General features: G+C 48.9%; 1 protein-coding gene across 2 annotated transcripts in view; it reads left to right on the forward strand.

Moving 5' to 3' along the window:
- Positions 1 to 13,081, forward strand: part of SAMD4A (sterile alpha motif domain containing 4A) — a 118,471-nt gene that overhangs the window by 59,912 nt on the left and 45,478 nt on the right. For both annotated transcript variants that reach the window (XM_056850912.1, XM_056850913.1), the window contains exon 2: positions 1,724 to 2,242. In XM_056850912.1, coding sequence (XP_056706890.1) covers positions 1,724 to 2,242 — 519 coding nt within the window. The remainder of the gene's footprint in view (positions 1 to 1,723; positions 2,243 to 13,081) is intronic.

Here is a 13,081-nt window from a genome sequence, read left to right on the forward strand (position 1 = left end):
GCTGGGGCAGTCTTTGGAGGGTGGACTCTTGGTATTGTACCCTGCTGAGGCCCCTCCCACCACCTTCCCCAGGCTCCACCCCCAAATCTCCAGGGACCCTCTTTTCCTCCTAAGGAGCCGCACTGCAATAGAAAGCAGGCCCATGAAAGGCTTTGTGCGTTAATAACATTGGGGCACATGTTTACAAGAGCGGAGTGCAAATTACAGCGGATCAGAGGAAAATCTTGTCGCCGGGATGCTGTTTTCAGCGGTATCCTTGCGTCAAAGGCATTTTCTAATTGTAAGTCACACCAGGGCCCATTAGGAGAAAAGCAGGGTATAAATATATTTTTTTTAAAAATCTGAATACAAGCCAGGCTGGAGAAACAGTTGTGTCTGGTGTAGATGTTGGGCTGCGATTTCTTCGTTCTTGACAAAATCAAGTCTGAATGACTGGCAGTTTATGTATTTATTTATTGCAAACTTTATTCTGCAACGCCCTCCCTGTTTTATGCTTGGGTATTATATTGCTTTTGTGGGTGGGTGTTTTTAATGCACATACTCGTTGTACCTTTTATTTATAAAACTGGGAAAGAGGCATTTTACGTATTTCTTCAATGCAAATTTTATTCTACAAATTCCTTCCTTCCTAGTCCAATAGGGAGCTTATATATTTCATAACGATGGAAAGGAACTAGTGAGAAAGGCGGACTCGAAATGACATAAATAAATAAAGGAATCAGAAAGGGAACGTGAGAATAGAATCATAGAGTGGGAAGGGACCATCAGGGTCATCTAGTCCAACCCCCCGCACAATGCAGGAAATTCACAGCTACCTCCCCCCACATCCCCAGTGACCCCCCTACGCCATGCCCAGAAGATTTGGGGGGGGGGACATTTTCCAGAATCCCTAGTCAATCTGGCCTAGAGGAAAATTGCTTCCTGACCCCAAAGTGTCGATCAGCATTACCCTGGGCATGTAAGAATGGGCCACGAGAGCCAAACACTGAATCCTCCCTTCCTGCCCTCCCTCTCATGATCTGCCTAAGTTCACAGAATCAGTATTGCTGTCAGATGGCCATCTAGCCTCTGCTTTAAAACCTCCAAAGAGGAAGAGGCAACCACCTCCCGAGGAAGTCTGTTCCACTGAGGAACTGCTCAGACTGTCAGAAAGTTCTTCCTGGTGTTCAGCCGAAAACTCTTTTGATTTAATTTCAACCCGTTGATTCTGGTTTGGCCTTCTGGGACAACAGAAAACAACTCTGCACTATCCTCTCTATGACAGCCCTTCTAGCACCCCTTTGCAAAGTTCACAGATGGTTGGCCAACATGCCCTACTTTTTAACCTTTTCCCCTCTTCTCCCTGCTAGGGATTTCTTATTCTGTGGGACCAGTGGTGCAAAACTGCCTAAAACTTACCATGTTTGAATCTCACTCAGCTTCCTCGGGAGGTGGTGAGCTCTCCTTCCCTGGAGGTTTTAAGCAGAGGCTAGATGGCCATCTGTCAGCAATGCTGATTCTATGACCTTAGGCAGATCATGAGAGGGAGGGCACCTTGGCCATCTTCTGGGCATGGAGTAGGGGTCACTGGGTGTGTGTGTGGGAGGTAGTTGTGAATTCCCTGCATTGTGCAGGGGGTTGGACTAGATGACCTGGTGGTCCTTCCAACGCTATGATTCCGTGACTGTTTGCTTGTCTTCCAATTTCACAACTTCTGTATATTTTTTCCTCCTTGGTCCAACAGGAATCATTAACCAGTGGCAGCAAGAATCAAAGGCCAAAGTGATTTCTCTCCTGCTCACGCACCTGCCTTTGCTGAAGCCGGGCAACATCGAAGCGAAAGTGGAGTACATGAAGCTGCTCCCGAAGATCCTGGCCCACTCGATCGAGCACAACCAGCACATCGAGGAGAGCCGGCAGCTCCTCTCCTACGCCTTGATACACCCCGCCACGTCCCTGGAGGACCGGAGCGCCCTGGCCATGTGGCTGAACCACTTGGAGGACCGCACGTCGGGGACCTTCGGCGGCCAGAACCGAGGCCGGTCCGACTCGGTGGATTACGGGCCGTCGCACTATTATCACCAAAGACAGAACTCGGACGATAAGCTGAACGGGTGGCAGAGCTCGCGGGACTCCGGCATATGCGTGAACGCCTCCAGCTGGCAGGACAAAAACCTGGGCTGCGAGAATGGCCACCTGCCCCTCTATTCCTCCTCCTCCGTCCCCGCAACCATCAACACGATCGGAACCAGTGCAGGGACAAGTAAGTGGGCGCCGTCGTAGCGGTCGGTCATTTCTGTTGAGGGCGCGTTCGAAAGGGGATGAGAGGGGAATGGTGCTTGTTAGCTCCCTGCCCCCTAGACAAATCCCAGCAGTGCCGTCTCCCAGGGATGAAATTAGGTGTTAGACTGACACATGACACATGAGGCTGCCTCATACTGAAACAGACCCTTGGTCCATTAAAGGCAGTATTGTCTACTCAGACCCGCAGCGGCTCTCCCGGGTCTCAGACAGAGGCCTTCTGTGTCACCTGCTGTCTGGTCCTTTCAACTGGAGATGCCAGGGATTGAACCTGGCACCTTCTGCACGCCAAGCAAATGCTCTCCCACTGAGCCACAGCCCCTCCCCTTGAATCTAATTGTTTGAGGATGTTAACCTATTAGGATGATATTTATTATACACTAGATGTATGATATTATGCACTAAAGCCTTGAGCTAAGACCAGTCCACAAACCCCTTGTTAGTGCATAAGAGAGGCACAATTCGAACCAGGGGCTTCCAGGTCCATAGCTCAGCAACCAGGACTCACCAGCCTTTGGAAGGCTGAAAATCTCTCTCACACATCTCTGTGCGGCTGGCGAAGAGATTTAAGAGCTTTGTGTTACTCAGGCAGAGGTCTCTCCCATCACCGACTTGCCTAGTCCCTTTAACTGGAGGTGCCGGGGATTGAACCTGGGGCCTTCTGCATGCCAAGCAGAGGCTCTCCCACTGAGCCACAGCCCTCCCCAACTGAGAGGTAGGAGCTGTAATCTGGCTTTGTTGGTCTACCGAAAGTCAAAGGCCACATTTCCATTTTGAAGTCCTTCGGCATAAGCCTCATTGAGGCAACGGCCTCCTCCTTGAGGCCCGCCTGGCACCTGCTTTGTTTCCTTTTAGGGGCCGGGCCAAAACACAGCTTTTTACCCATGAGCATCGTTTCAGGTGAGTAGCCGGGTTGGTTGGTCAGAGAAGAGCAAGAGTTGAGTCCCGTAGCGCCTTAAAGACCAACAAGATTTCCAGGGTGTTTGCTTTCGAGAGTCAACGCTCCCTTTGCCGGATATCTGACGAAGGGAGCGTTGACTCTCGAAAGCTTAGACTCTGGAAATCTTGTTGGTCTTTAAGGCGCTAGGGGACTCGAATCCTGATCTTTTTAGGCTGGCTTTTAATTAGGGGTTTTATCTTGTGCGTGTATGTAAAGTGCCATTAAGTCGCAGCTGACTTATGGCGACCCCAGCAAGGGGCTTTCAAGGCAAGTGAGAAGCAAAGGTGGGTGGCCATTGCCTTCCTCTGCAGAATCTTCCTTGGTGGTCTCCCTTCCAAGTACTGACCCTGCTTAGCTTCCAACTTATGACCTCAGCAAAGGGCTTTCAAGGCAAGTGAGAAGCGGAGGCGGTTTATCATTGCCTTCCTCTGCAGAGCCTTCCTTGGTGATCTCCCTTCCAAGTACCGACCCTGTTTAACTTCTGAAATCTGACGAGATCACACATGAAGCTGCCTGATACTGAATCAGACCCTTGGTCCATCAAAGTCAGTATTATCTACTCAGACCAGCAGCGACTCTCCAGGGTCTCAGGTAGAAAGAGGTCTTTCACATCACCTACTTGCCTGGTTCCTTTAACTGGAGATGCTGGGGATTGAACCTGGGACCTTCTGCATATCAAGCAGATGCTCTACCACAGAGCCACATGGGCTATACCATGCCACCGTCCCTCCAGGGGTTTTATCATACCAGCATTTTAGCGGCCTGCTTCCGTTTATAGACAGGTGTTTTTTTTAATGCTGCTTATGTCCCGTGGCTTGTTTTTAATATTGTGACTTGGTTTTAATTGTAAGCTGCCTGGGGCAGGGACTCTGAAGAGGCGACATGCATAATTTTATAGACCTCCATCATGTCTCCCCTTAACCCGCCTTCTTTCCAGGCTAAACAGCCCTAAGCATTTCAACACAGTCCTGAGCTGCAGTATGATTTGTCTCAGACGTAGCATCCTGTTGGGGCCTCTCATATACTCGTGCGCTTTTCCTGCTGATGCGCCTCGCATCTTTCTTTGACGGTCCAACCTTTTCGGCCTGGCAGAGGCTGGTCGCTGCGTCCAACTGTAAGATGGGTGCCTGCTCAGTGTAGCATAAAGGAATTCAGAAGAGTAACGTAGTGCAGAAGTGAAGTACTTGACGGACTGTCATATAGAGGAGGGTGCCGAGTTTTCTATTACCCCAGAAGGTCAGACCAGAAACAACAGGTTGAAATTAGATCAAAAGAGTTTCAGTCTAGACATTAGGAAGAATTTTCTGACAGTGAGAGTGGTTTCTCAGTGGAACAGGCTTCCTCGGGAGGTGGTAAGCTCTCCTTCCCTGGAGGTTTTTAAGAAGAGGTTAGATGGCCATCTGTCAGCAATGCTGATTCTGTGACCTTAAGCAGATGACGAGGAGGGCATCTTGGCCATCTTCTGGGCATGGAGTAGGGGGTCAATGGGGGTGTGTGGGGGAGGTAGTTGTGATTTCCTGCTTTGTGCAGGGGGTTGGACTAGATGACCCTGGTGGTCCCTTCCAACTCTATGATTCTATGAAGATACACATCATTTTGCTGCAGTTTTCCCTCCTTGCATTCCCCGACACTGATCTGTTCAAGGCTGTTTATCTCCAATCTCCAAATTTCCCCTGGCAAAGAGCTATTCGCCACTCAAGAAGCAGAGCCGTGGATCCGACGAACAATAAGCTCACCGCCGCACCTTATTACTGATTGATATCTTTTGCTGTCTGCGACAAGCACATTTGGGGAGATGTATCAGGCAGGCAGGAGCCCGGCTGGCGTTGGCATTTGTGGTGTTAGAAAGGTGTAACAGTTGAAGCCGTGCCCAGAACAGCAAAACCAGCGGCCTTATGGAAGCACAGTGGGAAATCTTTTTTGTGGCAAGGAGCTGGCGGACCTGTGCATCAGTGTGTGGGAACTCACAATTAAAGATGCGATAACACTGCTGTTTTTCTTGGAGCATTTTTTTTTCTCCCTGCACGTCCTTCCCCATAAGTCTTGAAACCGGTCTGCGTGTGTGTGTTTTGAAGGTAGAATTTCAATTCTGCAATTATAATATTTAGAAGAAGAAGAATCAGTTTTTAGATGCCGCTCATGTGGAGGAGCGGGGAATCAAACCCAGTTCTCTGGGTTTTCTCTACCCTTAAGGAGTCTCAAAGAGGCTTACAATCACCTTCTTTTCCTCTCCCCACAACAGACACCTTGTGAGTTGTATTGCCAACCTCCAGGTAATAGCTGGAGATCTCCTGCTATTACAACTGATCTCCAGACGATAGAGATCAGTTCACCCAGAGAAAATGGCCGCTTTGGCAATTGGACTCTATGGCATTGGAGTCCCTCCTCTCCCCAAACCCTGTCCTCCTCAGGCTCCACCCCAGAAACCTCCTGCCCGTGGGGAAGAGGGACTTGGCAACCCTATCATCCCACGCTTTAGCCCAAAATGCCGGTTTGCAGTGTGCGTCAGCTTTCGGGTTACGCATTCAAGTTGTGTACGAGAGCTTGCGGGAAATGTAAAACAGTGACTAGAAAATGCTCTTGTGCAAGAAATGTGCACGTTCCTTTTTGATCCAACCTTTTAAAAGTTCAACCGTAGCTTTAAAAGCATTTTTCCTAACAGGCCTAACTATTTGAAGGGCTGTCTCCTTCTATATGTCCCCTTGGGCCAACTACGGTTGTCAGGCAGCCATCTGTTGGGTATCTCAGCTCTCAGAGAGAGCCATCATGGTGTAGTGGTTAAGAGCGGCCGACTCTAATCTGGAGAACCGGGTTCGGTTCCCCTCTCCTCCACATGAAGCCTGCTGGGTGACCTTGGGCTAGTCACAGCTCTCTTAGAGCTCTCTCAGCCCCTACCTCACAGGGTTGTCTGTTGTGGGGAGGGGAAGGGAAGGTGATTGTAAGCCGGTTTGATTCTTCCTTAAGTGGTAGAGAAGTGGTAGAGTCGGCATATAAAAACCAACTCTTCTTCTTCCTCCTCCTCCTCCTCCCGTCTAGCATCGCCCAGAGCCCAGGCCTTTTCCTTTGTGGCTCTGTGGAATTGGGTGATAAAATGTGTGTGTGTATGTTAAGTGATTTCATGTCGCTTCCCATTCATGGCAACCCTATCAATCAGTGTCCTCCAAAACGTCCTATCTTTAACAGCCTTGCTCAGGTCTTGCAAACTGAGGGTCGTGGCTTCCTTTATAGAGTCAACCTATCTCACTCTGGGTCTTCCTCTTTTCCTGCTGCCTTCCACTTTTCCTAGCATGATTGTCTTTTCCAGTGACTTTTTATCTTCTCATAATGCGACCAAAGTAGAACAGCCTCAGTTTAGTCATTTTAGCTTCTAGGGTCAGTTCAGGCTTGCTTTGATCTAGAACCCACTGATTTGTTTTTTTGGCAGTCCACGGTATCTGTAAAATAGCCAGCCCCAAATCTCTCCCTCTCTCCCCCACTTAAAAGATGCCTGCCAGTAGCTCTAGTCCCCTAATCATTTTGGTTGCTCTTTTCTGCACCTTCTCAAGTTCCTTGGATATACCCCCAAATTCTTTCCTGTGAGCCACCGTTAGCCAGTCCGGTCAATCCAGAGACCATTCACTGAGCGCAGAACACTTTTTAAAGCTGCCAGTTGGTGCAACTTCTGCCTGCAAATGATGCCCATGGTTTCAGATTATAGGCGATCCGTCCCAGCGGTGAGTTCTCCCAACGGCGGCATGTTCTGGCTGCCAGCCATCACACCTGCGTGCCCGGACTTCATCCACTAAGCTCCAAAGCCTCCTTAGCACAATATTTACCTGGGCGTGAGCAACGAAAGGCCGGAGTCAGAGGCTACAAAACAAACACCAGGTCAGCCGTTGTCCTGGCCCCAGGCTCTGATCAATACGTCTACTAATCTTCCTTTCCAAAGTAAATCTCTCGGGTCTTAAATGTTTGCTTGGCTGAGATTTCTGATTCCCCCTTTTCCCATGGCCGCCTCTGCTTCTCTGGCCACGTTTTTTTCTCCCCTAAAGGCAGCCAGAATGCTCCTAGGATACAGAGAAGAAGAAGAAGAAGTGTTGGTTTTTATATGCCGACTTTCTCTCCCACTTAAGGAAGAATCAAACCGGCTTACAATCCCCTTCCCTTCCCCTCCCCACAACAGACACCCTGTGAGGTAGGTGGGGCTGAGAGAGTTGAGAGAGAACTGTGACTGGCCCAAGGTCACCCAGCTGGCTTCATGTGGAGGAGCGGGGAAACCAACCCGGTTCACCAGATTAGCGTCCATGGCTCATGTGGAGGAATGGGGAATCAAACCCGGCTCTCCAGATCAGAGCCCACCGCTCCAAACCACCGCTCTTAACCACTATACCACGTTGGCTCTTCACCAGAGCTGGCAGACAAATCCAAAGACGCAGTACGCATAACGGTTGGAGGAACGGAGAACCTATTTTCCTCCAAGATAGTTTCAGAGGGTGAGCCTCAGAATCTAAGCAGGGTCAGCCTGGTTACTTCTTGGACCACCAAGGAAGTCCAGAGTTGCTACGCAGAGGCAGGCCGTGGCCAACCACCTATGGAGTCTGTTGCCTTAAAACCCTACTGGGTCACCGTAAATCAGCTGTGACTTGACGGCAGTTTCTACCACCACCACAGTTTTCAGAGGATAGCCATTTTGGTCTGTGTGAGAAGAGCAAGATTCGAGTCCAGCAGCACCGTAGAGACCAGCAACATTTCCCAAGAGGCATCAGCGTCCAAGAGTCAAAGGGACTGCTGAAGGGGGCTTGGACTCTCAAAAGCTTACCCCCCCCCCAATGTCATTGCTCTCTGAGCTGCTACTGGAGTCGAATCTAGCTAGCTTATTTTTCCCGCATGCATTCATAGAATCATAGAACAGTATCATACTGTTGGAAGGGACCACCAGGGTCATCTAGTCCAACCCCCTACACAGTACAGGAAACTCACAAAACTGCAAATGGTGCTACCTCCCCCACACACACACACACCCAGTGACCCCTACTCCATGCCCCGATGATGCCCAAGACGCCCTCCCTCTTATGATCTGCCTAAGGTCGTAGAATCAGCATTGCTGACAGATGGCCATCTAACCTCTGCTTAAAAACCTCCAGGGAAGGTTGTTAGAGCACTCCTCAGAAACACTGTGTAGAATGACGCCATTCTTCTGCGTGTCACCTAACACATTCCTAGCATTTTTTACAACCACCCCTTCATTCATAGAAACACAAACAAATTCATTTTAAATGACATTAATCTGAAATTCATATAACATGCCAGCCGAGGCCGGCAAACGATTATTTCATCAAACAAATTACCAAAGTGTGTATGTGTGTGTGTGTGTGTGTGTGTGGGGAACCGTGTGCCTCCGAAGAGGGATAATCACCCTGAATGCCAATTATTGTTCCGCAGCAGGATGAAAGGAAACTCACTTAGTCCATAATTCTTCAGCTTCCCCTCCCAGTGTGTTAAAGCAGACAGCATGGTGTAGTGGTTAAGAGTGGTGGCCTCTGATCTGGAGAACCAGGTTTGATTCCCCGCTCCTCCACATGAGCGGCGGAGGCTAATCTGGGGAACCGGGTTGATTTCCCCACTCCTTCACATGAAGCCTTTCTCCCTCTCTCATCATACCAGAACCCGGGGTCATCTGCTGAAGCTGGAGGGTGAGAGATTCAAATCTGACAAAAGGAAGTACTTCTTCACACAACGCATAGTTACATTGTGGAACTCCCTGCCCCAGGATGTGGTGATGGCTGCCAACTTGGAGGGCTTTAAGAGGGGAGTGGACATGTTCAAGAAGGAGAGGGCTATCCATGGCTACTAGTAAAAATGGATACTAGTCATGATGCAGACCTATTATCTCCATGATCAGAGGAGCATGCCTGTTATATTAGGTGCTGGGGAACACAGGCAGGATGGAGCTGCTGCAGTCGTCTTGTTTGGGGACTTCCTAGAGGCCCCTGGTTGGCCACTGTGTGAACAGACTGCTGGACTTGATGGACCTTGGTCTGATCCAGCATGGCTTTTCTTACGTTCTTATTACTGGACATTGGTCTGATCCAGCATGGCTTTTTTATGTTCTTATGTTCTTAAGCCAGCTGGGTGACCTTGGGCTAGTCACACTCTTTCAGCCCCACCTCCCTCTCAGGTTGTCTGTTGTCGGGAGGGGGAGGCGATTGTCAGCCAATTTGATTCTTCCTTAAGTGATAGAGAAAATCGGCATATAAAAACCAACTCCTCCTCCTCCTCCTTCTTCCCCTCCACCCTGTTCTTCCCCCTTTCTCCTGCTCTGGAAACACATTAATTTGCTTTAGTAAAAATAAATTAAGAATGGGGAGGATTCTGTTTCCCCCATTACTGTGAATCAAATCAGATTCAGTGTAGCTTTGGGCTGAAAGATGGATTTGATTATGGGAGCCCCCTGTGTTTAAAAAATAAATCACGCAGCAGTGTCATTTTTCCGAAGCCCTAAAGCACAAATGTTCTCTGTAACTTCTGGGTTTCTTTTTTGATTTGCTAGCTGGTGGTGGACAGTACCGTCAAGTCGCAGGTAACTTATGACGACCCCTCATGGGGTTTCCAAGGCACGAGACGAACAGAGGTGGTTTGGCATTACCTGCCTCTTGGAAGCGACCCTGGATTTCCTTGATGGTCTCCATCTGAGATCTAAGGAAATCAGGCTAGCCTGGTCCATCCAGGTTAGGGTGGTTTGCTAGCTTCTTTTGCTAGGCCTGAAGCAGAAATGAGACTTTTTTCATGGTACCTAGTAGGGGATCTATCCGGGAGATGATAGTGTTTAGCATTTATATAATGCATTTCAGGTGTTCAGATCACTTCACATTTCTCATCATGAGCTCTGCAAGGGAGAAAGGCAGCTGATAAATGTTTTAAATAAATAAACCTACACTACAACTGTGTGGTGTACTGGTAAAAATGTTGGACGAGGATCTGAAAACCCCAGGTTCAAATCCCCACTCTATCATGTAAACTTGCTGGGTGACCTTGGGCTAATCACACACCCTCAGCTTCGACCCTGGAAAGTATTTGGATGGGAGATCTCCAAGGAATACTAGGGTAGGCACAGGGAAGCAGGCAATGGCACATGAAGACATGAAGCTGCCTTCTACTGAATCAGACCCTTGGTCCATCAAAGTCAGTATTGTCTACTCAGACCCGCAGCGCCTCTCCAGGGTCTCAGGCAGAGGTCTTTCCCATCACCTACCGACCTAGTCCCTTTAAATGGAGATGCCGGAGATTGAACCTGGGACCTTCTGCATGTCAAGCAGATGCTCTACCACTGAGCCACAGTCCCTCCCCTCAATGGCAAACCACCTCTGAATGTCTCTTGCCTTAAAAACCCTGCGGGGTCACCATAAGTCAGCTGTGATTTGTTGGCAAAAAAACACACAACTTTTTTAAAAACAACAACACCCGTTTTGCAGTCCCCAATCCACAGACTCCATCAGGTCTACCAAGATGTGCCCCCCCACTAGCTAACAGAGTCTCTACACTCCCTTGTACCCCTGCCCCTCCCTGTTCCTCCCTCAGCTACATAAGACCACTTTTCCTTACAATACCGCAACTTGCCCCTATTGCTACTGTCATTCTTGTTTCCCCAGCCAGTAGGGGTAAGTGACCTCTCATGTATGGGCCAATCACCCCCTTCGTAATAAAGATCTGAAAAGTGAGCCATCATGAATGTTTGCAGTAGAGGTGTTACCACTGGCTGGACCGCACAGGTCACATTCATGCATGTGTGTGTATTAAGTGCCGTCAAGTCGCTTCGGACTCATGGCGACCCTATGGATCAACTTCCTCCAAAATGTCCTATCCTTAACAGCCTTGCTGAGATCTTGCAAACTGAGGGCCGTGGCTTCCTTTTTAGAGTCAATCCATCTCTTGTTGGGTCTTTCCTGCTGCCATCCACTTTTCCTAGCATGATTGTCTTTTCCAGTGACTCTTGTCTTCTCATAATGTGACCAAAGTACGACAGCCTCAGTTTAGTCATTTTAGCTTCTAGGGTCAGTTCAGGCTTGATTTGATCTAGAACCCACTGATTTGTGTTTTGGGGGGCAGTCCACGGTATCTGTAACATTCATGTGCGCTCACAGTGAAACGGGACCAACTTGCTCTGGGGTAATGTGCCCGAATGAAGTTATCACGTAGGCGGGGCTGGTCACACAGGTGGTTGTCGGGGGACGCAGGTAAGGTGGAATGGTTGGCCCCGCCTAGGAGGTTACTTCATTCATTCCCGCACACATGCACACGCATGCCTCTCTTATGGGGCATGTGGGTGGTGGAGCATCACCTATTCAAGTGTGTGCAAAGAGCGGCCCCGCAGCATTGAATTAAACACCATCTTGGGGATTTGTGGGAGCTGCTCTCAGAAGCGGTGGCCTCATTTCATTCATCTGAAAAGCGCTTTTGACAGCTCGTCGTCACGGGGATTATTTATAGCGTGGTTTCCTTTCGGCAGAGATTGCGGGTGGGGGGAGGTTGGCAAACATGATTTTCTGCACATCATTTTGAAGTTGTGCGCTTCAGATTCTCGCGCGATTCGGGCACTGGGGTGCTTCTCGGATGGAATTATAATCCCCTCCTTCAGTGTTTTAGGAAGAGCTAGGAAGCTTTTCTCCCTCTCATAATACTAGAACACGGGGTCATCTGCTGAAGCTGGAGGGTGAGAGATTAAAAACAGATAAAAGGAACGCAGAGTTAACTTGTGGAACTCCCTGCCCCAGGATGTGGTGATGGCTGCCAACTTGGAAGGCTTGAAGAGGGAAGTGGACGTGTTCATGGAGGAGAGGACTATCCATGTCCACTAGTCAAAAGGGATACTAGTCATGATGCATCCCTATTCTCTCCAGGATCAGAGGAGCATGCCTATGATATTAGGTGCTGTAGAACGCAGGCAGGACAGTGATGCTGCACTGGTCTTGCTGGTGGGCTTCCTGGAGGCACCTGGTTGGCCACTGCTGGACTTGATGAACCTTGGTCTGATCCAGAAGAGCTTTTCTTATGTTCTTATAAGATCATGTTATTTGGAGGGGGAGGGAGTTGGAACATGAATGAAGTTTCATACATAGGGGTTAAAAGAATGCAGCAAAGGATGGATTCGGGCAAGCGGTTACTAATCTTGCCGAGGGGCCATGGGGAAGGTGGGATTTGCCCCTCAGGGGATGACAGCGAAATTCTGTTCCTTTTGCCCCAAACGTCCAGGACTCTTTTAATCCATCACCAGACTGGATTAGTTGTCGCTTTCCAATGCCCATCTGTCTAAAAACTAGTACAGAGCAGCAGAGTTGGTTCTCCAAGGTTTTATCATCACAACAATCCTGAGAGGTAGGTCAGGCCAAGAAAGCGACCGGACCAGGTCATTCAATGACCTACACGGCCATGTCGGGATTCGAACTCGAGTCTCTGCATTGTGCTGGATCTCTTGGTCGGCTAAAAGTAGTTTTTCGTGACATGCCAGAAAAGCCTCTTTTTCTGACATTTGTTGGTTCGCTCCTTGCAAAAAAATGTGTGAGTTTAAAATTGCTTTCGTTTTCCATTGACCTTGTTGGCCCTCAGTAATACCTTCACAGAACCAAATCCGATTGGCTGTGAAGCATGTGTGACATCATCCTGTTCGCGCATTGATCTCCAATAACCTGGCCTCACCTGTTGGACCAGTCCAGTGGTTATTATCCTCACTAACACGTTTGTCTTATTTTTTATTTAATATTCTTCTGGCTAGCAATTTCCATCCTGTCCTGACCCAACCAGTAAGCGTCTTAACAAAGTGGGAATTTGAACTCAGTTCTTTCCCATCAATATCCGGTGCTGCATCCATTGTGCTGCGAGGGCTGA

Source organism: Euleptes europaea, chromosome 6, assembly GCF_029931775.1.
Source record: "Euleptes europaea isolate rEulEur1 chromosome 6, rEulEur1.hap1, whole genome shotgun sequence".
In the NCBI taxonomy this organism is placed as follows: domain Eukaryota; kingdom Metazoa; phylum Chordata; class Lepidosauria; order Squamata; family Sphaerodactylidae; genus Euleptes; species Euleptes europaea.